We start from the raw sequence: 22670 nt of genomic DNA, 5'->3' as shown, positions 1-22670 counted from the left end.
GGGAGCTCCCTGTTTCACTCTACGGTGTTTTGACTTCTTATCCCTAAATTCCACAAATGACTGGCGGCCACACAGATAATTCGCGACCCAACGTTTCAGGCCTGGCTGGAGGGACGTGTTGGCGATGTCCTCAAATAATTTGGCATGGCTGACCGTGTCGAATGCCTTCCATAGGTCCAGTGCCACGAGGACCGTCCTATCACATGGCCTGGGTTGATTGAAGCCACGGCAAATGTGTGTGGTGATGGCATGCAAAGCTGTTGTTGTGCTGTGCAGTCTCCGAAATCCGTGTTGATGCTCGGCGAATGGAAATTCTCCTACGAGGCTCGGGAGGAGTAATGCCTCAAGCGTCTTAGCCACTGGTGAGAGAAGGGAGATCGGTCTGTACGACTCCCCCAAACTCGGGTCCTTACCAGGCTTCAGTAGCGGGATCACTCTGCCCATTTTCCAGACATCGGGAACTATAAGAGTGTTCAATGACAGGTTAAGGACTGTGGTAAGGTACTCAACTCCAGGTAAATCCAGATTCTTCAGCATCAATGTAGAGATTCCGTCGGGGCCCAACGCCTTGGAAGGTTTAGCCCCACGGATGACATTCGTAACTTCGCCCACGGTAAATTGTGATGGCTGTTCATCGGCTCGGAGACCACGAATACGGCGAATGGCTCTCCTCCTTGCCCTGTCTCTCTCGGGATGCACAATAAATTGACGGTTGAACAACCTGGCGCATCTCTTCGGATCAGTCACGGTTAACTCGCCAAAAGTGACTGAGGTCCTGTCGTCCCGTCTACCGGGGTTCGAGAGAGATTTAACAGTGGCCCACAATTTGCCTGCACCGGTGCCTAAGTTACATTGCTCCAAGTGTTCCAGCCACAAATTCCGCTTATGTTCGTTGACTACCCTGTTTATTTCCAGATTCAGCTCGCTGATTCTGGGGTTAGCGGGGTCCATAGCACGAATCCCATCACGCTAGTCTGCGAGTACCACTGCTTGCGCCGGGAAATTGGGTCGCACTTGCGGTATTCGACCGGCTGGTATAAAGCGAGCGGCTGCTGCGTTGATGATGTCTCGGAATTTCCTCTCGGCCACAAGCACATCAGAGCGGGGTGGCAGTTCATTGAAGCGGCGATTGGTATACTCTCTGAAGCTAGTCCACTTGGCCTTCTTGTAATTGATGAACGTCTGGCGCTCAGAGGTTATGAAGTCGGGTGGTCGGTCGATGGTGAGGATTATGGGGAGGTGGTCTGACCCCAAAGAGATGACGGCTTGCCAGGATACGTCACTCAGGAGATCAGGGGATGCGATTGAGATGTCTGGCGAGCTGCTGCACCTCCTCGCAATCCTAGTGGGGGCATCCTCATTCACCGTGCAAAACGTGGAGCTATCTATCTGCTCTGCAAAAGCTATGCCACGCTGGTCGTTACCTAGGGGAGAATGCCATGACGAGTGATGTGCATTAAAATCCCTCAGAACCAGACGACTATGGCCAGATAGCAACCCACTAATGTCGGGGCTGTAGGCCTGGCCATTAATCGGGACACAGCTACCAACCGGCGGTATATACACGTTGTATATCTCTATCTCGGCAGTACCAGACCTGACTGCTTCCCCCATACATTCCATGTATGGGTCACTAGCGTCAAGCGCAGGCGAGATAGGTCTATACTGCACGGAATGGTGTATAACGAAGGCCAATCCCCCACCTCCATTCCTTGAGCGATCCTTACGTAGAACATTGTAGCCGTGACAACTGTGCAAGCTGCAGGTGTTAGTCAGCTTTGTCTCCTGGATCGCTGCGACCGATATGCTCTTCCGACTCATGAAATCTACAATCTCATCAATCTTGCCTCGCAGTCCATTGCAGTTTAACTGCAAGAACGATACATTTCCTGACACTGGCCTGGCAATAGTAGGGCTAGGGTGCTGTCGTTGCATAAATTGCCGTACGGGAGAGGTCGGGGGGGTCACATAGTCCGACGACGGCGACGCTTGTGACCCACTGCTGGCTTTGTTCGCACAGCACCTAGCGACATAGCCAGTATGACTATACTCCCGTAGCGAGGTTAGGCCAGAGCAAGAACGGAAATGTACCCACTCCAAGCACCGGTTACACCTCACCGACACTGACCGATGATGAAGGCGGTTCTGGCAAACGGAACAGAACCAGGGTCCGGGGTTCTTTTCAATCCCGGCACGGACCAGAAGCATACGGAGAAGGCACTCCGGGATGTGCCTCTCCCATGACGAAAAAAGACGAACACGTACACTGAGGCGGCAGCCCTTGCCGATGGAGATTCCATCGGGTCAATCCGGTGCGTACAACCGCCTGCCATGGGATTGTATATATCGGTCCTTTTAGTTAGCTCCAAGATGGGGATATGGACTGTATTTGGATCTATGCGTATGTTCTTTCAGGCAGAGCTCTGTGTCATAACGATAGCCGCAAAAGAAATTCTGGGAAGGGATTTAGAGTGTTCGAAATCAGGATATATGCCGGCCCTGTAGGCCGCGGGTTCTAGAAACGTGAGATCAAAGTTTGTGGAATCCCTCAATAGACTGTGGTTTCACGACATACATATATAATCATAATATGGTTTATCAGATACGATGGCGCCGTATTTACCCTCGACCCCAACACTCAATTTGTAATTTCTCCTACTATCGACAGTAAATTTTAATAAATTGCACTGAGAAACGATAATTTTAGGCAGTACTTGGCATTTAGGATGTGAACTTGTTCTCTTTTTACATTCATTCTTTGTTTACATGTTCTCCTATTTGATTGGAACCCAAGGCGGATTTAAAAAGGAGGTCCCACGCGAACTGCTGTTAACATTCGGCCAGGTTTGACGGTGTTAAGATGTCAGATTTTCTCTTGTTGTCATCTTCTTTCTCGCAAATTCTTTGCTCATGTACGCACACGTAAACACACACGCACACAAATTTTTACTTTGTGTGTTGGCAAAACGTCTATCAGCTTGATGGTGGATTGCACCATATGATTTGTGGTTGTTGTACAAATGAGACCACCTTTAATTATTTCACCACACAAACAGAAGGTGTTTTATAGTCTTCTTTTCTTCGATGTCCTCACAGCTTCTGCAAAAGACGTTACTGGCAATCTTCAGTCTGTCAGCATGTTTTCCGATTAGACCTGTGACCTGTCATAACGGACACAATGACTGAGATGTCTATTGTAGCCAATGACAGCAGAGCAGTAGATCTCTTCAAGCCTAGATTAGGCCACATAGTTTTGGAATGCTCACAGCCTCCTCTTTGTGACCATCTATCAATCGTTGCCCTTCGGACAGATAGTACACTTCACGAGAAAACATTTTACTCTGCTGTTTACGGTACACTACCAGGTAATTATGTCATGGTTATACCAATGTACAGTTCAGCAGAGAAAGATCAGCTTTACAAAAAAAAAAAATTAGTTGTTCACACAACGAGGCTCTAACAGCGAAAATGTATTATATTGCCACTTGACGCATAATCGAGTTGCTGCTTATTTTTTTTTTTTTTTTGGCAGTACTTGGCATTAAGGATGTCTTTTTTCACGTTTTCTTCTATTTGATGACACTTTCAATCGGCAGATTTGACATCCTTAATGATGATCATGGGGCCTATCCACTTAATGTTTTCGCAAGTGACCTAAACATCTATTAGTCAATCCTGTGCTCTCGTCAATGTACTGTAAATTTAGCTGTATTCGAGCTGTCTTTCCAACCGAAACGGGAGAGAATGATATATCGGTTGTTGTTGTTGTTGTTGTAGCAGGTTATTGTGTACTATCTTTCGTCTGCTTGATTCTGTTGAGTGTCAAGACCCAGGAACTCCGCGACTAAGATGGGGTGCGTCCACAGGGATCTGGGTCTGAGTCGAGTGGGTCTGGCCGGGCAGTTAAACAGGTGACGTGTATCGTGCGGTCCCTGGTTACAATCGGGACATACATCTTGCACGTCGGCATCAATCCTAGCTCTGTGGGAATTGAGGCGGCTGCATCTGCCGGAACGTAATTGAGCCAGAACCACTCTGGTTTGCCGGGGGAGGTCGATTTCTTCGGGTGCAATGGGTGGCGGTCGTTCTCCAAGGACTACATTCACCCGGTAGCCAATTAACGCGTCTGCTACCGTGTCTGCATGAATGTTGTTCAGACCCGCTTGATATGCCGCTTGATCTAGAGGTTCTCTCTTGTAGCGCTGGACCTCACGCTCTAGATCGTGTAGATCAACCTTAAGGCTTCTGGGCGGTGGGTATCTATCCACAAGATGATGATTTGGATGATTTCTGCGATAACAGCCCAGAAGGTATTGCTTAGACAGCATGTAGTTATGTCTTCGCACTGGTAGGATCTTTGTCTCCTGATGGAGGTGGTCCACATGAGAACTAAGGAGACAGCCCGTCGCAGTTCGGAGGGCGGCATTCTGACAGATCTGAATATTATTCCACTGCGTGTCACAAAGTTGACGTGACCACACTGGCGCTGCATAACTTACCACAGACCGGCCAATTGCTTTGTACGTGGTCAACAAGGTTTCTTTGTCTGCACCCCAAGTGCTGCCAGCGAGTGACTTGAGGACCTTGTTTCTACTTTTGACTTTATTGCAGATTGCTGTGGCATGTGGGGAGAAAGTGTAGGAGCTGTCAAATGTGACGCCAAGTATTTTGGGACACTTGATGGTCGGAATCATTTCTCCATCGACCATCACAGTCAGCTCAGAATTCACCTCACGCGTATTTGTAGTGAACAGTGTGGCTGAAGATTTGGTGGCGGATATCTTCAGATTTCTTGCAGCGAAATATGAGGCAAGCTCGTTGAGGTAGACGTTCAACCTATCGCAGATGTCATCAATGGGTGGGGGGCCTGATGCCATGATCGTACAGTCGTCCGCATATGATACGATCTCTATGCCGTCTGGAGGAGGTGGGATGGAGGATAGGTAGAGGTTAAACAGAGCCGGAGATATCACCCCACCTTGGGGAGCTCCCTGTTTCACTCTACGGTGTTTTGACTTCTTATCCCTAAATTCCACAAATGACTGGCGGCCACACAGATAATTCGCGACCCAACGTTTCAGGCCTGGCTGGAGGGACGTGTTGGCGATGTCCTCAAATAATTTGGCATGTCCTATCACCGTCCTATCACATGGCCTGGGTTGATTGAAGCCACGGCAAATGTGTGTGGTGATGGCATGCAAAGCTGTTGTTGTGCTGTGCAGTCTCCGAAATCCGTGTTGATGCTCGGCGAATGGAAATTCTCCTACGAGGCTCGGGAGGAGTAATGCCTCAAGCGTCTTAGCCACTGGTGAGAGAAGGGAGATCGGTCTGTACGACTCCCCCAAACTCGGGTCCTTACCAGGCTTCAGTAGCGGGATCACTCTGCCCATTTTCCAGACATCGGGAACTATAAGAGTGTTCAATGACAGGTTAAGGACTGTGGTAAGGTACTCAACTCCAGGTAAATCCAGATTCTTCAGCATCAATGTAGAGATTCCGTCGGGGCCCAACGCCTTGGAAGGTTTGGCGCCACGGATGACATTCGTAACTTCGCCCACGGTAAATTGTGATGGCTGTTCATCGGCTCGGAGACCACGAATACGGCGAATGGCTCTCCTCCTTGCCCTGTCTCTCTCGGGATGCACAATAAATTGACGGTTGAACAACCTGGCGCATCTCTTCGGATCAGTCACGGTTAACTCGCCAAAAGTGACTGAGGTCCTGTCGTCCCGTCTACCGGGGTTCGAGAGAGATTTAACAGTGGCCCACAATTTGCCTGCACCGGTGCCTAAGTTACATTGCTCCAAGTGTTCCAGCCACAAATTCCGCTTATGTTCGTTGACTACCCTGTTTATTTCCAGATTCAGCTCGCTGATTCTGGGGTTAGCGGGGTCCATAGCACGAATCCCATCACGCTAGTCTGCGAGTACCACTGCTTGCGCCGGGAAATTGGGTCGCACTTGCGGTATTCGACCGGCTGGTATAAAGCGAGCGGCTGCTGCGTTGATGATGTCTCGGAATTTCCTCTCGGCCACAAGCACATCAGAGCGGGGTGGTAGTTCATTGAAGCGGCGATTGGTATACTCTCTGAAGCTAGTCCACTTGGCCTTCTTGTAATTGATGAACGTCCGGCGCTCAGAGGTTATGAAGTCGGGTGGTCGGTCGATGGTGAGGATTATGGGGAGGTGGTCTGACCCCAAAGAGATGACGGCTTGCCAGGATACGTCACTCAGGAGATCAGGGGATACGATTGAGATGTCTGGCGAGCTGCTGCACCTCCTCGTAATCCTAGTGGGGGCATCCTCATTCACCGTGCAAAACGTGGAGCTATCTATCTGCTCTGCCAAAGCTATGCCACGCTGGTCGTTACCTAGGGGAGAATGCCATGACGAGTGATGTGCATTAAAATCCCCCAGAACCAGACGACTATGGCCAGATAGCAACCCACTAACGTCGGGGCTGTAGGCCTGGCCATTAATCGGGACACAGCTACCAACCGGCGGTATATACACGTTGTATATCTCTATCTCGGCAGTACCAGACCTGACTGCTACCCCCATACATTCCATGTATGGGTCACTAGCGTCAAGCGCAGGCGAGATAGGTCTATACTGCACGGAATGGTGTATAACGAAGGCCAATCCCCCACCTCCATTCCTTGAGCGATCCTTACGTAGAACATTGTAGCCGTGACAACTGTGCAAGCTGCAGGTGTTAGTCAGCTTTGTCTCCTGGATCGCTGCGACCGATATGCTCTTCCGACTCATGAAATCTACAATCTCATCAATCTTGCCTCGCAGTCCATTGCAGTTTAACTGCAAGAACGATACATTTCCTGACACTGGCCTGGCAATAGTAGGGCTAGGGTGCTGTCGTTGCATAAATTGCCGTACGGGAGAGGTCGGGGGGGTCACATAGTCCGACGACGAGGACGCCGAAGGCGACGACGGCGACGCTTGTGACCCACTGCTGGCTTTGTTCGCACAGCACCTAGCGACATAGCCAGTATGACTATACTCCCGTAGCGAGGTTAGGCCAGAGCAAGAACGGAAATGTACCCACTCCAAGCACCGGTTACACCTCACCGATACTGACCGATGATGAAGGCGGTTCTGGCAAACGGAACAGAACCAGGGTCCGGGGTTCTTTTCAATCCCGGCACGGACCAGAAGCATACGGAGAAGGCACTCCGGGATGTGCCTCTCCCATGACGAAAAAAGACGAACACGTACACTGAGGCGGCAGCCCTTGCCGATGGAGATTCCATCGGGTCAATCCGGTGCGTACAACCGGCTGCCATGGGATTGTATATATCGGTCCTTTTAGTTAGCTCCAAGATGGGGATATGGACTGTATTTGGATCTATGCGTATGTTCTTTCAGGCAGAGCTCTGTGTCATAACGATAGCCGCAAAAGAAATTCTGGGAAGGGATTTAGAGTGTTCGAAATCAGGATATATGCCGGCCCTGTAGGCCGCGGGTTCTAGAAACGTGAGATCAAAGTTTGTGGAATCCCTCAATAGACTGTGGTTTCACGACATACATATATAATCATAATATGGTTTATCAGATACGATGGCGCCGTATTTACCCTCGACCCCAACACTCAATTTGTAATTTTTCCTACTATCGACAGTAAATTTTAATAAATTGCACTGAGAAACGATAATTTTAGGCAGTACTTGGCATTTAGGATGTGAACTTGTTCTCTTTTTACATTCTTTCTTTGTTTACATGTTCTCCTATTTGATTGGAACCCAAGGCGGATTTAAAAAGGAGGTCCCACGCGAACTGCTGTTAACATTCGGCCAGGTTTGACGGTGTTAAGATGTCAGATTTTCTCTTGTTGTCATCTTCTTTCTCGCAAATTCTTTGCTCATGTACGCACACGTAAACACACACGCACACAAATTTTTACTTTGTGTGTTGGCAAAACGTCTATCAGCTTGATGGTGGATTCCACCATATGATTTGTGGTTGTTGTACAAATGAGACCACCTTTAATTATTTCACCACACAAACAGAAGGTGTTTTATAGTCTTCTTTTCTTCGATGTCCTCACAGCTTCTGCAAAAGACGTTACTGGCAATCTTCAGTCTGTCAGCATGTTTTCCGATTAGACCTGTGACCTGTCATAACGGACACAATGACTGAGATGTCTATTGTAGCCAATGACAGCAGAGCAGTAGATCTCTTCAAGCCTAGATTAGGCCACATAGTTTTGGAATGCTCACAGCCTCCTCTTTGTGACCATCTATCAATCGTTGCCCTTCGGACAGATAGTACACTTCACGAGAAAACATTTTACTCTGCTGTTTACGGTACACTACCAGGTAATTATGTCATGGTTATACCAATGTACAGTTCAACAGAGAAAGATCAGCTTTACAAAAAAAAAAATTAGTTGTTCACACAACGAGGCTCTAACAGCGAAAATGTATTATATTGCCACTTGACGCATAATCGAGTTGCTGCTTATTTTTTTTTTTTTTTTTGGCAGTACTTGGCATTAAGGATGTCTTTTTTCACGTTTTCTTCTATTTGATGACACTTTCAATCGGCAGATTTGACATCCTTAATGATGATCATGGGGCCTATCCACTTAATGTTTTCGCAAGTGACCTAAACATCTATTAGTCAATCCTGTGCTCTCGTCAATGTACTGTAAATTTAGCTGTATTCGAGCTGTCTTTCCAACCGAAACGGGAGAGAATGATATATCGGTTGTTGTTGTTGTTGTTGTAGCAGTTTATTGTGTACTATCTTTCGTCTGCTTGATTCTGTTGAGTGTCAAGACCCAGGAACTCCGCGACTAAGATGGGGTGCGTCCACAGGGATCTGGGTCTGAGTCGAGTGGGTCTGGCCGGGCAGTTAAACAGGTGACGTGTATCGTGCGGTCCCTGGTTACAATCGGGACATACATCTTGCACGTCGGCATCAATCCTAGCTCTGTGGGAATTGAGGCGGCTGCATCTGCCGGAACGTAATTGAGCCAGAACCACTCTGGTTTGCCGGGGGAAGTCGATTTCTTCGGGTGCAATGGGTGGCGATCGTTCTCCAAGGACTACATTCACCCGGTAGCCAATTAACGCGTCTGCTACCGTGTCTGCATGAATGTTGTTCAGACCCGCTTGATATGCCGCTTGATCTAGAGGTTCTCTCTTGTAGCGCTGGACCTCACGCTCTTGATCGTGTAGATCAACCTTAAGGCTTCTGGGCGGTGGGTATCTATCCACAAGATGATGATTTGGATGATTTCTGCGATAACAGCCCAGAAGGTATTGCTTAGACAGCATGTAGTTATGTCTTCGCACTGGTAGGATATTTGTCTCCTGATGGAGGTGGTCCACATGAGAACTAAGGAGACAGCCTGTCGCAGTTCGGAGGGCGGCATTCTGACAGATCTGAATATTATTCCACTGCGTGTCACAAAGTTGACGTGACCACACTGGCGCTGCATAACTTACCACAGACCGGCCAATTGCTTTGTACGTGGTCAACAAGGTTTCTTTGTCTGCACCCCAAGTGCTGCCAGCGAGTGACTTGAGGACCTTGTTTCTACTTTTGACTTTATTGCAGATTGCTGTGGCATGTGGGGAGAAAGTGTAGGAGCTGTCAAATGTGACGCCAAGTATTTTGGGACACTTGATGGTCGGAATCATTTCTCCATCGACCATCACAGTCAGCTCAGAATTCACCTCACGCGTATTTGTAGTGAACAGTGTGGCTGAAGATTTGGTGGCGGATATCTTCAGATTTCTTGCAGCGAAATATGAGGCAAGCTCGTTGAGGTAGACGTTCAACCTATCGCAGATGTCATCAATGGGTGGGGGTCTGATGCCATGATCGTACAGTCGTCCGCATATGATACGATCTCTATGCCGTCTGGAGGAGGTGGGATGGAGGATAGGTAGAGGTTAAACAGAGCCGGAGATATCACCCCACCTTGGGGAGCTCCCTGTTTCACTCTACGGTGTTTTGACTTCTTATCCCTAAATTCCACAAATGACTGGCGGCCACACAGATAATTCGCGACCCAACGTTTCAGGCCTGGCTGGAGGGACGTTTTGGCGATGTCCTCAAATAATTTGGCATGTCCTATCACCGTCCTATCACATGGCCTGGGTTGATTGAAGCCACGGCAAATGTGTGTGGTGATGGCATGCAAAGCTGTTGTTGTGCTGTGCAGTCTCCGAAATCCGTGTTGATGCTCGGCGAATGGAAATTCTCCTACGAGGCTCGGGAGGAGTAATGCCTCAAGCGTCTTAGCCACTGGTGAGAGAAGGGAGATCGGTCTGTACGACTCCCCCAAACTCGGGTCCTTACCAGGCTTCAGTAGCGGGATCACTCTGCCCATTTTCCAGACATCGGGAACTATAAGAGTGTTCAATGACAGGTTAAGGACTGTGGTAAGGTACTCAACTCCAGGTAAATCCAGATTCTTCAGCATCAATGTAGAGATTCCGTCGGGGCCCAACGCCTTGGAAGGTTTGGCGCCACGGATGACATTCGTAACTTCGCCCACGGTAAATTGTGATGGCTGTTCATCGGCTCGGAGACCACGAATACGGCGAATGGCTCTCCTCCTTGCCCTGTCTCTCTCGGGATGCACAATAAATTGACGGTTGAACAACCTGGCGCATCTCTTCGGATCAGTCACGGTTAACTCGCCAAAAGTGACTGAGGTCCTGTCGTCCCGCCTACCGGGGTTCGAGAGAGATTTAACAGTGGCCCACAATTTGCCTGCACCGGTGCCTAAGTTACATTACTCCAAGTGTTCCAGCCACAAATTCCGCTTATGTTCGTTGACTACCCTGTTTATTTCCAGATTCAGCTCGCTGATTCTGGGGTTAGCGGGGTCCATAGCACGAATCCCATCACGCTAGTCTGCGAGTACCAATGCTTGCGCCGGGAAATTGGGTCGCACTTGCGGTATTCGACCGGCTGGTATAAAGCGAGCGGCTGCTGCGTTGATGATGTCTCGGAATTTCCTCTCGGCCACAAGCACATCAGAGCGGGGTGGCAGTTCATTGAAGCGGCGATTGGTATACTCTCTGAAGCCAGTCCAATTGGCCTTCTTGTAATTGATGAACGTCCGGCGCTCAGAGGTTATGAAGTCGGGTGGTCGGTCGATGGTGAGGATTATGGGGAGGTGGTCTGACCCCAAAGAGATGACGGCTTGCCAGGATACGTCACTCAGGAGATCAGGGGATGCGATTGAGATGTCTGGCGAGCTGCTGCACCTCCTCGCAATCCTAGTGGAGGCATCCTCATTCACCGTGCAAAACGTGGAGCTATCTATCTGCTCTTCCAAAGCTATGCCACGCTGGTCGTTACCTAGGGGAGAATGCCATGACGAGTGATGTGCATTAAAATCCCCCAGAACCAGACGACTATGGCCAGATAGCAACCCACTAATGTCGGGGCTGTAGGCCTGGCCATTAATCGGGACACAGCTACCAAGCGGCGGTATATACACGTTGTATATCTCTATCTCGGCAGTACCAGACCTGACTGCTACCTCCATACATTCCATGTATGGGTCACTAGCGTCAAGCGCAGGCGAGATAGGTCTATACTGCACGGAATGGTGTATAACGAAGGCCAATCCCCCACCTCCATTCCTTGAGCGATCCTTACGTAGCACATTGTAGCCGTGACAACTGTGCAAGCTGCAGGTGTTAGTCAGCTTTGTCTCCTGGATCGCTGCGACCGATATGCTCTTCCGACTCATGAAATCTACAATCTCATCAATCTTGCCTCGCAGTCCATTGCAGTTTAACTGCAAGAACGATACATTTCCTGACACTGGCCTGGCAATAGTAGGGCTAGGGTGGTGTCGTTGCATAAATTGCCGTACGGGAGAGGTCGGGGGGGTCACATAGTCCGATGACGAGGACGCCGAAGGCGACGCTTGTGACCCACTGCTGGCTATGTTCGCACAGCACCTAGCGACATAGCCAGTATGACTATACTCCCGTAGCGAGGTTAGGCCAGAGCAAGAACGGAAATGTACCCACTCCAAGCACCGGTTACACCTCACCGACACTGACCGATGATGAAGGCGGTTCTGGCAAACGGAACAGAACCAGGGTCCAGGGTTCTTTTCAATCCCGGCACGGACCAGAAGCATACGGAGAAGGCACTCCGGGATGTGCCTCTCCCATGACGAAAAAAGACGAACACGTACACTGAGGCGGCAGCCCTTGCCGATGAAGATTCCATCGGGTCAATCCGGTGCGTACAACCGGCTGCCATGGGATTGTATATATCGGTCCTTTTAGTTAGCTCCAAGATAAGGATATGGACTGTATTTGGATCTATGCGTATGTTCTTTCAGGCAGAGCTCTGTGTCATAACGATAGCCGCAAAAGAAATTCTGGGAAGGGATTTAGAGTGTTCGAAATCAGGATATATATCGGTCTATATGGCAGCTATATCCAAATCTGGACCGATCTGAACCAAAATTAAGAAGAATGTCGAAGGGCCTAGCACAACTCACTGTCCCAAATTTATGCGACATCGGACCATAAATGCGCATAAATTGGTCTTCCCGGTTTCCGTGTACCATCATGTTTGCCTTCAAAAGACTTTTTTGCTGGAGCTTCTGCATTTATTCTGACAACAAGACCTAGCCAACGCAGCTGTTGTATTTTGATACGTTTAACAAGGCTATCGTAGTCATACAGCTTCATAAGACGCTTATATTCTCCATTAAAGCAAACTGGTCCATATATTTTACGAAGAATCTTTCTCTCAAACACTCCAAGCACTACCTCGTCTGTTTTCACAAGTACCCATGCCTCAGAACAATATAACAACACGGGTAGTATCAGTGTCTTGTATAGTGTAATCTTCGTTTGTCGAAAGGTGACCTTGTTTTTAACCTGCTTACTTATTCCAAAATAGCATCTGTTTGCCAGTATTATTTTTCGCTTTATCTCAAAGCTGGTGTCATTCGTTTCGGTTATGGCGGTGCCGAGGTAGATAAAGTTGCTGACTATCTCAAAGTTGTAGTTTCCAACTTTCTCCATCTTCCTTATCTGCTCGGTTGTACAAGGCGTTTTGGGAGTTGAAACCATCCATTTCGTCTACTTCTCCATTTACTGCCAGATCCATTTTCACTGACTATATTTTGGTTCTTTCAAAGGCTGCAGGTACTACTTGCGGTGATCGACCTATGATATCGATGTCGTCGGCATAAGCGAGTAGCATGTGTTCTCTTGTGATTAGTGAGCCATATCTATTCACATCTACATCTCGTATAATCTTCTTAAGCTGAATATTAAAGAGATCACACGATAAGCTGTCTCCTTGTCTGAAACCTCGTTTGGTATTAAATGGTTCGGAGAGATTCTTTCCCATTCTTACTGAGGAACGTGTTTCAGCAAGAGTCATTCTGCAGTGTCTTATAATTTTGCCGGGATACCAAGACTCAGATGTAGCTGGAAATACCTTTGAACGCATAGGGGTATCGAAGTGGGGGTATTGTAGTCAACAAAGAGATGGTAGATGTTGCTTTTTCCTCCTCGGGTCTTTTCCAGGATTTGGCGCAGTGTAAATATCTGGTCTATGATGGATTTACCAGGTCTCAAATCGCATTGATTGCGCTCAATTATCCCATTGACTTTAGGTTTTAATCTTTCACATAGTACGCTCGAGAGTATTTTGTATGCGATGGGGAGGAGACGTATTCCAGTTGGGTAAAATTTTCTTTCCATATCCTCAGCATGCGTCAGTTACCAGATTTCCATCTTTGTCTCTGCAGGAGGATGTTTCTTCACCAAACCCATCGGTTTGATGTGTAATTCTTTGGTATAATTTCCGGACTTCATTCGGACTCCTGTACATCTCAATTCGCTCACACTCACGTCGGTTAATTTTTTTTTTGCGGAATAGGCTGCCGTCAATAAACTTTTTTAGTCCGAGGCCTTACGGGGTGACGTAGACCGAGTTAAGGACATGGTCGACGAAAGTGCGAGTAACACTGTAGAACAGTGAAACGATCGGTACGACGACCTATACAGAGATCCGGATCGTGAGAAGACGAGACTATTACTGAATGAAAGTATGAAGGAGTACTGATCTCCTCCTTTGGCATCATAACAAGACACATCGTGCTACGAGCGCAAACAAGTGCGGCAAGTAGTAGCATGTGTAGGTCATTTGGGAAAGATAATGAAACGTTGAAGCATTTTCTATGTCATGGTCCGTCTTTCCCAGCTCACATATACATGAACGACTAAAATCCTATACAGAGATCCGGATCATGAGAAGACAAGACTATTACTGAAAGAAAGTAAGAAGGAATACTGATCTCCTCCTTTGGCATCATAACAAGACACATCGTGCTACGAGCGCAAACAAGTGCGGCAAGTAGTAGCATGTGTAGGTCATTTGTGGAAGATGATGAAACGTTGAGGCATTTTGTATGTCATGGTCCGTCTTTTCCGGCTCACATATGCATGCACTTATCTGGGGAAATAGTACCCGACTAGAACCAACTTAGGGGTAGGGAATAGAAAAATTAGGGATTTTGCTTAGGTCAGATTTGAATGTTCTTTCTAACATTCTTAATAAGTCTCTTCGTGTACTTGTTAGTTTGATAGGTGGCATTTCTTCAACATTGTATGCAATTTAATTTTACCAATCAGATTATATTTATGACTAAGACATCTCATTAAGGAGCATACTCCGTTTTTTTTTTAATTTTGTGTAAATATGTAATTTAATTTCCAAAATGTAAATTCTAAAATAGTAGCACAACTAGTTTAAAGAAATTCACAAATGTTAGTAGACTTGTTTTAGATGTTTGAAATAAATTTTGTCTAGTAGATGTTGTTGTCATGATTGAATGAACGAATAAATGCACGTTTTCTAACCAAATACATAATATAATGCTTTTTAAACATTTTTTTTTCATTTGCGCCACATAAAAGTTTGTGGCACAAATACGTAATATTTTTTTTTTTTTTTTCTTGTAGTTCTTTTGGAGTAGATTATTTTTTTTTAGTTTATTTTAAAGTTGCTATTTATTTAATAAAGTATTATTAAATCTCAAATAATAAATATAGTGTTTTGTGGAAAAAACAAAAACTAATGTTCATTTTATTTCTTCTAAACCCATAAAACATTCAATGACGACAACAACAACAACAATAGCACGTTCCATATACTGCTACGAATGTGATTCGTGGACAGATGCGAGATGTAAGGATCCATTCAATTATACAGCATTGCCTAGAGACCAGCCACCGTTGATGACTTGTAACGGCTGTTGTGTTAAAATGGTGCGACACTCAAAATCACGTAAGTTCAGCAAATACATTTGTATTTATATTTGCTTTCATTATTACTATTATTAGCGTTAATAATATTAAATTTTTTAATTTTGATGCAATTTTTTAATTTTGATGCAATTTTAAATTATTTTTTGTAATTTTTGTCATGCTAATACCATCTATGATATTTCTGTAAAATTTCGATGAATTTCAATTTTAATCTTCTATGAAAATATTCGAATATTTTTAAAAATTTTCCAAATTCGATGAATTTTTTATAAAATATTAAAATTTTGATGCGACGATTCAAGAAGTTTGAATTTTTTTTATATGTCTTATGCCGAGTTTACATGGCACATGTGATGTGTGGTCATTGTAATAGTATTGGTGAAAACAAAGGTGTACTCGTCACATGCTTTAATCAACTCGTACACATGATGAGGACGGTCATGATGTGCCATGTAAACTCTGCTTTATGAAATCCAAATTTCGATGAAAAAAAATCGATAAAATCTTCATCTTAAAAACTTCGATTGAACATTTTCAATGAATATTTTAAATTTCGATAATATTTTTCCAATTTCGACTCAACTTTTCAATTTCAAAAAAAAATCGAATTCGATGAAATTTATTCTTCTACAAAATTTTTTTTTTTATGAAAGTTTTCCAATTTGATAAATTTCTGACAAAATTTTGATTTCTGTAAAATTGTCCAATTTCTAGAAAACTTTCAAATTTCTATAAATTTTTTAAATTTCCATGCAATTTTTAAATTTTTGTAAATTTGATAAAATTCAAAAATTTCCATAAAATTTAAAAATTTCAATATAATTTTCAAAATTCTATGAAAATTTCGAGTTTCTATAAAATTTTCAAATTTCTATAAAATATTATTCTATTTAGTCAGTTATATATGTAAAAAATTTATGTTGTTGTTTCTTTTTTTAGTTGATTTGCTATTTATTTTTGTCAATATTTCGAAATATCTTTGATTCTCATCATCCGGGCATATACTTAACAAAAATAGAAGGAAAAAACATAAAAAACTCACTTTAATTATACATACGTAACTATTTTCGAAAAACAAATTTCTAAAAAATTTTCGAATTTCGATGAAACTTTCAAATTTCGATGAAATTTTCAAATTTCGATGAAATTTTCAAATTTTGATAAAATTTTCAAATTTTGATGAAATTTTCAAATTTTAATGAAATTTTCAAATTTCGATAAAATTTTCAATTTTTGATGAAATTTTCAAATTTCGATAAAATTTTCAAATTTCGATAAAATGTTCAAATTTCAATACAATTTTCAAATTTCGATAAAATTTTCTAATTTTGATAAAATTTTCAAATTTTGAAATTTTTATAAAACTTTTCCGTAAAATTTTCAAATAGCGAGACGGGAAACCAGTCAAATGCTTCTAGCAACAACACACTTTTGCTGACTTTTAAAAGTTGTTTGCTATACTATTCTTTCAATAGAAACCATTAAATAATGGTCTAAAGCCGGACAATATCCTGCAACGGAGTCTCAATAAGATTTTAAGACCAAAAAAAGAAAGCACAAGCAGACAAAATTCTAAAATTTCGATAGAATTTTAAAAATTCGGTAAAATTTTAAAATTTCGGTACATTTTTAAAATTTTGTTAAAATTTTATTATTTTGATAAATATTTTTTAAACTTAAAAATTTCATTCATTTTTTTTTTTATTTTATTTGAATAAGACCGAAATAAAACAAAATCGAAATTTAAAATTTTAAGTGGAATCAAAAATTCAAATTTGAAATTTATCCAAATTTGAAAATGTTAAGTATTCCTTAATAGATTGTTGTGGGCAATTTTACATTTGCATTAGCATCGATATTTGAAAATTTCATCGTTGCAATTTTTTTATATAAACTCGAAAAATATGAAAAATGCAATATTTGAAAATTTTAGCAAAATTTTAAAATTTCAGCGAAATTGGAAAATTTTTATCGAAGTTTTAAAATTTTATCAAATTTTATTAAAATTTTAGAACTTGAAATTTTATCAAATTTTGATAAAATTTGATAAATTTTAATTTTCGATAAAAATTTTAAATATCGATAGTTTTCAATTTCTACCAAATTTTTGAACCTCTATAAAATTTCCAAGTTTGATAAAATTTCGATGAAATTTTCAAATTTTGGTAAAATTTCATTACATTTTTATTGTTTCGATAAAATTTTATTGTATCTATAAAATTATATTATTTCGATAAAATTTTCCTAATTCGATAAAATTTTAAAATTACGAAACAGTTTTCAAATTTTGATAAAATTTTCAAATGTTGATAAAATTTTCAAATTTTGATATATTATTCAAATGTTGATAAAATTTTCAAATTTTTGATATAATTTTCAAATTTCGATAAAATTTTTAAATTTCGATAACATTTCAAACTTCGATAAAATTTAAAATCGAAAACTGAAAATTTCGCCGAAATTTGAGATTTAACCGTAATTCGATTATTTTATATAAATTTGAAAAATATTAAAATAACGAATTTTTTTATCGAAAATTTAGATTTCATCAAAACTTTAACATTTTTAAACTTGGAAATTTTATTGATGAAATGATCGAAATTCCGATGAAATTTTAAAATTTCGGTAACATATTTCAATTTTATCAAAATTTTAAAATTTTATCAAAATTTTAAAATTTTATTGAAATTTTAAAATTTTATTGAAATTTTAAAATTTTATTGAAATTTTAAAATTTTATCGAAATTTTAAAATTTTATCGAAATTTTAAAATTTTATCGAAATTTTAAAATTTTATCGAAATTTTAAAATTTTATCGAAATTTTAAAATTTTATCGATATTTTAAAATTTTATCGAAATTTTAAAATTTTATCGAAATTTAAAAGTTTTATTGAAATTTTGAAACTTAATAATTTTATTACAATTTCGATGCATTTCCAATGAAATTTTCTAATTTTGGGAAAATATTCAAATTGCGAGAAAATTTACAAGTTTCGAGAAAATTTTAAAATTTCGATAAAAATCGAAATATATAATATCGAAATTTCAAAATTTAAATATCGATATTTTTAAATTTCGGAACAATTTTCAAATGTTTGAACCGTTTTCAAATTTCGGTATAGTTTTCAAATTTCGATAAAAGTTTAAAATTTCGATAAATTTTAAATTGTCGATTGTAATTTGTGCCCGCTATTTATGTAGTATCCTATTTAACATAAAACGTTTACATCTATTTTAATTTTAAAATTTTTTTTGTATAGTTGCTGCTAGACCACACTTAAGAAATGTTAAATTTTTTTAATGTTTACATATTTTCAATTATTTAATAATAAAGAAAAAATTTTTTTGATGTTATTGAATTACCCATCTTTTTACTAATCAAAATCTTTTGCATTTCCTTTCTTTGCAGCCTATGAAGTTGTTAGACGTATGTGTACGTCACAACTACAAATAAATTTATTTATGGTCGATCATGTGTGCATGATGGAAAGTTCAGGCAATGGACATATGTGCTTTTGTGAGGAAGATATGTGCAATTCTAGTCAAAATTTATACAAATCATCCAACATACCCTACATACTCGCCACATTAATGACATTCTTAGTACTGCTAAATACACATTTAGTGCATTCACTAACCCTATCACCAACTTCTACTATTTTACAAACATTTTGGTCATCATGGTTATCGTTGTTAGCATCATCATCGATTTCTACTACTACTACAACAACAACAACTTCAACTTCTTCCTTTAATACTTATACTCCTCTTCCCCCCGTAAATCACAGATAAATACATAGTTAGTTGAATTATTTAGTACAGTACAACCTATCACTTTAATACTCTAACTAATACTACTGCTACTACTACTACTACCCCCCTCCAAAACTATTACTAATACAGCAATAACAACTATAAGACATACATACAAATAATATACTTTGTATCATATAGTTGAGTTTGAGTTTAGTTCCACACAATAATACAAACAAACACTTAAGATAGTTACACACACACACATACACACATAGAGATCACACACTCACACCTAGTCATAAATACATACATATGTAGAGCTACATACTAACAAATTAACAATAATCAATTCTTATTCATACTAAGAATTTTCCTATTTAATTAATTATATTACTACCATTATTATTATTATTCTTAATATAATTATTATGATTATTATTATTATTTGATTTGTAGACTTTGTAATGCTAAAGACAAAAAAACAGAGTAATGAGTTTTATTTTCTTCCCGCTAAAAATCTCTATTTATGTAAAAATTATCCTCTACTATCTATTTTATCCTAATAATACATTTCTAAATATTAATTTTTCGATTTTTCATACTCTTTCTGTCTCCCCAGTCTTAATTTTGTCTTGTAAATTTGTTTGTTTGTTTTTGTTTTACCCCACAGCCTAAACAAGAAAAGTGTCTTAGTTCGCTTTCCTGAGAATATTTGTTTGCTCTTTCGTACCTTTTTTTCAATTTTGTCATGAAGCTACATTTTGGGTTTGTTTTTCTGTTTATCAAAATTGATTTTCTAATATAATATTTTTGTTTTTAACTTTTCCACATTTGTTTTTGTTTTGTTAGCAAATCTTATAGTAGTTATCATAGATATAACTTAACGCCTTTGAAGTTACTATGGTTTTTTAGCATATTTTAAGGCGCCCCTTTTATTCTTAAAAAGGTACAGAGAATTACATAGCAATTGAAAGGAGAAAGACATAAGATTCCCTAATATAAAGGCATGTTCGAATATAGTTAATGCTTCTAGGATTATTTAATCCCCATATCTATGGCTCTTGGGACAAATCTATAAATACTTTAACGGCCTTATTCACAAAACTTTATGTAAATTTGAAATAGGTTTATTTGACAGTTCTATAACTGTCATATAAACCTATGTTAAGGCATCATAAAGTTTTGTAAATTAATGTTTGTAGATAATTATTATTAAAATTAAATTAAAAATAAAATTAATAAAACTCAATAACACATTGTCCCAAAATTGGCATAATCTAAAAGAAAAAGGCAAATAAAAAAAAACTAATTTTTAAATTAAAAAAATACAAATAACCGGTCCATATTTTAGGTGTTAGGCAATTAAAAATCTCATTCATTATCCTGTTTTGCTGAAAATTGCTATATATTAAGTTATATGGGACCCCATACCCCAAGTTGGGTTTTGACTGTTGTGTAAAACACATAAAATTTTTTTTCTATGAACGAACTAGTTCGATTTATTCGGTCTTTTTCTTTTAATAGCTCAATTCAACTCATATGTCGTTCACTTCGTTTGCCACTCTTTTTTGTATCCATCAGCTGTCCGCCTGGTTGTCATATTAAACTGTGGCAATAAAACCGTTATGACAGGCTGGCAACAATACGGTAACGACACGTTTACCACGCGAATATCGTGCTTTAAAAGAAAAAAGAGAAACAGTATCTGCAAACCGAAAAAAAAATGTTGGAACCTACGTTCGATCGTTCGTTTAAATCACTGGATGCATACATGACATCAATTATACACAAGATGATCGCTTTGGTTTATCATTCTTCGATATGGGGATATCCGCGTGTCTTTATAGATATTGAATTGACTACAGACTTGTATAGTTCACGAGCAAACTAGTTCAATTAAACATCACTGAACGAACTACACCAGTTCGCATTAATCTGTCCTTTTCGTTTGCCAGCTCAATTTTATTATCAATCAGCTATGAGCAAAATTGTCTCATTCAGAGGTAGTGTTGCAAATCGCATAATTTTGAACCACACATTCAAATTCAAATAGAATTGACAAAAAAATATACAAAATTGAAATATTTCAAGCCGTAGTTGCAAAAGAAGTGAAATAAGAAAATAAAAAATGCACGGATGTCAACTATGGTGCATTTAGTAAGAGAAAAAATTTACGCACTTTGTTAACATTCACAATAGGCAGATTTTGACAATCCTAATAAAGTTCATTGGGCCTGTCCACTATATGACCATTTTAAGTGGTCACTTTGGCAAGCACTATGTAGAAATGTGATTATACTTTATTCTATAACATATATTTATATTAAAGACCTGCAAATGTCGCATTTTTCTCTATAGATGCCATCTGTCGAAAGCTACTGCATTTCTATGATATGTGATCATCAACGCAACGACAGGCAGCGACAACAAAAGCACAAGGACTGTCAGAGATTGTTATGCGGAGGCAAGCACTATGCCAAAAGACTGTTAAGGCAGCAACACGACATACCTGCAATACATCACTGAACAGTGTCATTTTTTTGCCTATTATATGATAGCGCCAAGCGAAGCGAAGGCATCATAAAACCTTTATCCCTATTTTGTAATTAAGGTTTTTATGGTACTGCAAATAGCTGTTAAAAACAACAACACTGAAAAGGTTTATAGAATTTAATTTATGAAAATTTTCAAAGCCACTTTTGTTGACTCGTCAATTTTTTCCCAAAACGTGACATTATATAGTCCAGATACCTATAGGCCGCCCCGACCCCAAAGCCCCCTCAAATAGGCAAATTGGGACTCAAATAAAAGGTATTAGGGAGTAGATTGCGAATGTGGTCTGCAAGGAGCAATAGGCTATATAATTTGTTAATATCTGAAGGGGAAGGACCCTCCTTCTTACACCAAAAGCACCACACAAAAATAAAAGTGGACCGATAATATGGAACTCAAATGAAATTTATTAGGGAGTCGATTACGATATGGTCTGGAAGGAGCAGTAGGTTATAGAATTTCTTGATATCGTAAGGGGGTGGACTCTTCCCCTTACCCCAAAAGCACCACCCAGAAATAAAAGTGGATCGATTGGGACAATATGAAACTCAAATGAAAAGCATTCGGGATTGGAGTACTAATTTGATAAAAAAAAAGTTATGTTCAGATACCTTGAAGACGCAGCGGAGCGGGCCGGGTTCATAATTTTATAATATTATAAAAAAATTTAAATATAAAAATTAAAGATAAAAATCATAATAAATTATACACAAATATACTGGGGATTGAATAACACGTAATCAAAATCTTTAACTGTGACATCAAAGACCTTCAGTAGCTTCAATAAGTGAATAGAAAATGTTACTTTATTTGCGTGATTTTTTATATTTTAATGATATTTTATATATTAGGCTCAATTTATTTACCAGGTTCTTATATAAATACATATAGGAAAAAAGCTTCTTTTCTTAATAATAATAATAACAATCCGTCCATAGACTTTATAGCTTAATGTGTGGAGACAATAACTGATTGTCTATATTAGCCTTGGTTTTTACTCAAAAAAGTCTTAGAAGGGCAAACAAATATCTCCCGAATAAGCCGCTAATGATTTTTATTGAAAAAAAATAC

At 40.3% G+C, this 22670-nt stretch overlaps 1 protein-coding gene across 1 annotated transcript in view; it reads left to right on the top strand.

Moving 5' to 3' along the window:
- LOC131997987 (uncharacterized) overlaps window positions 1–21572 on the top strand; it is a 71544-nt gene extending 49972 nt beyond the window's left edge. The window contains exons 3-5 of the mRNA XM_059369937.1: window positions 15162–15308; window positions 18700–19067; window positions 21405–21572. Coding sequence (XP_059225920.1) covers window positions 15162–15308; window positions 18700–19067; window positions 21405–21572 — 683 coding nt within the window. The remainder of the gene's footprint in view (window positions 1–15161; window positions 15309–18699; window positions 19068–21404) is intronic.
- The last annotated feature ends 1098 nt before the right edge of the window (window positions 21573–22670 follow it).

Source organism: Stomoxys calcitrans, chromosome 5, assembly GCF_963082655.1.
Source record: "Stomoxys calcitrans chromosome 5, idStoCalc2.1, whole genome shotgun sequence".
In the NCBI taxonomy this organism is placed as follows: domain Eukaryota; kingdom Metazoa; phylum Arthropoda; class Insecta; order Diptera; family Muscidae; genus Stomoxys; species Stomoxys calcitrans.
Note: the sequence above shows the minus strand (reverse complement) of the source record. Positions and strands in the feature narration are given on the sequence as shown.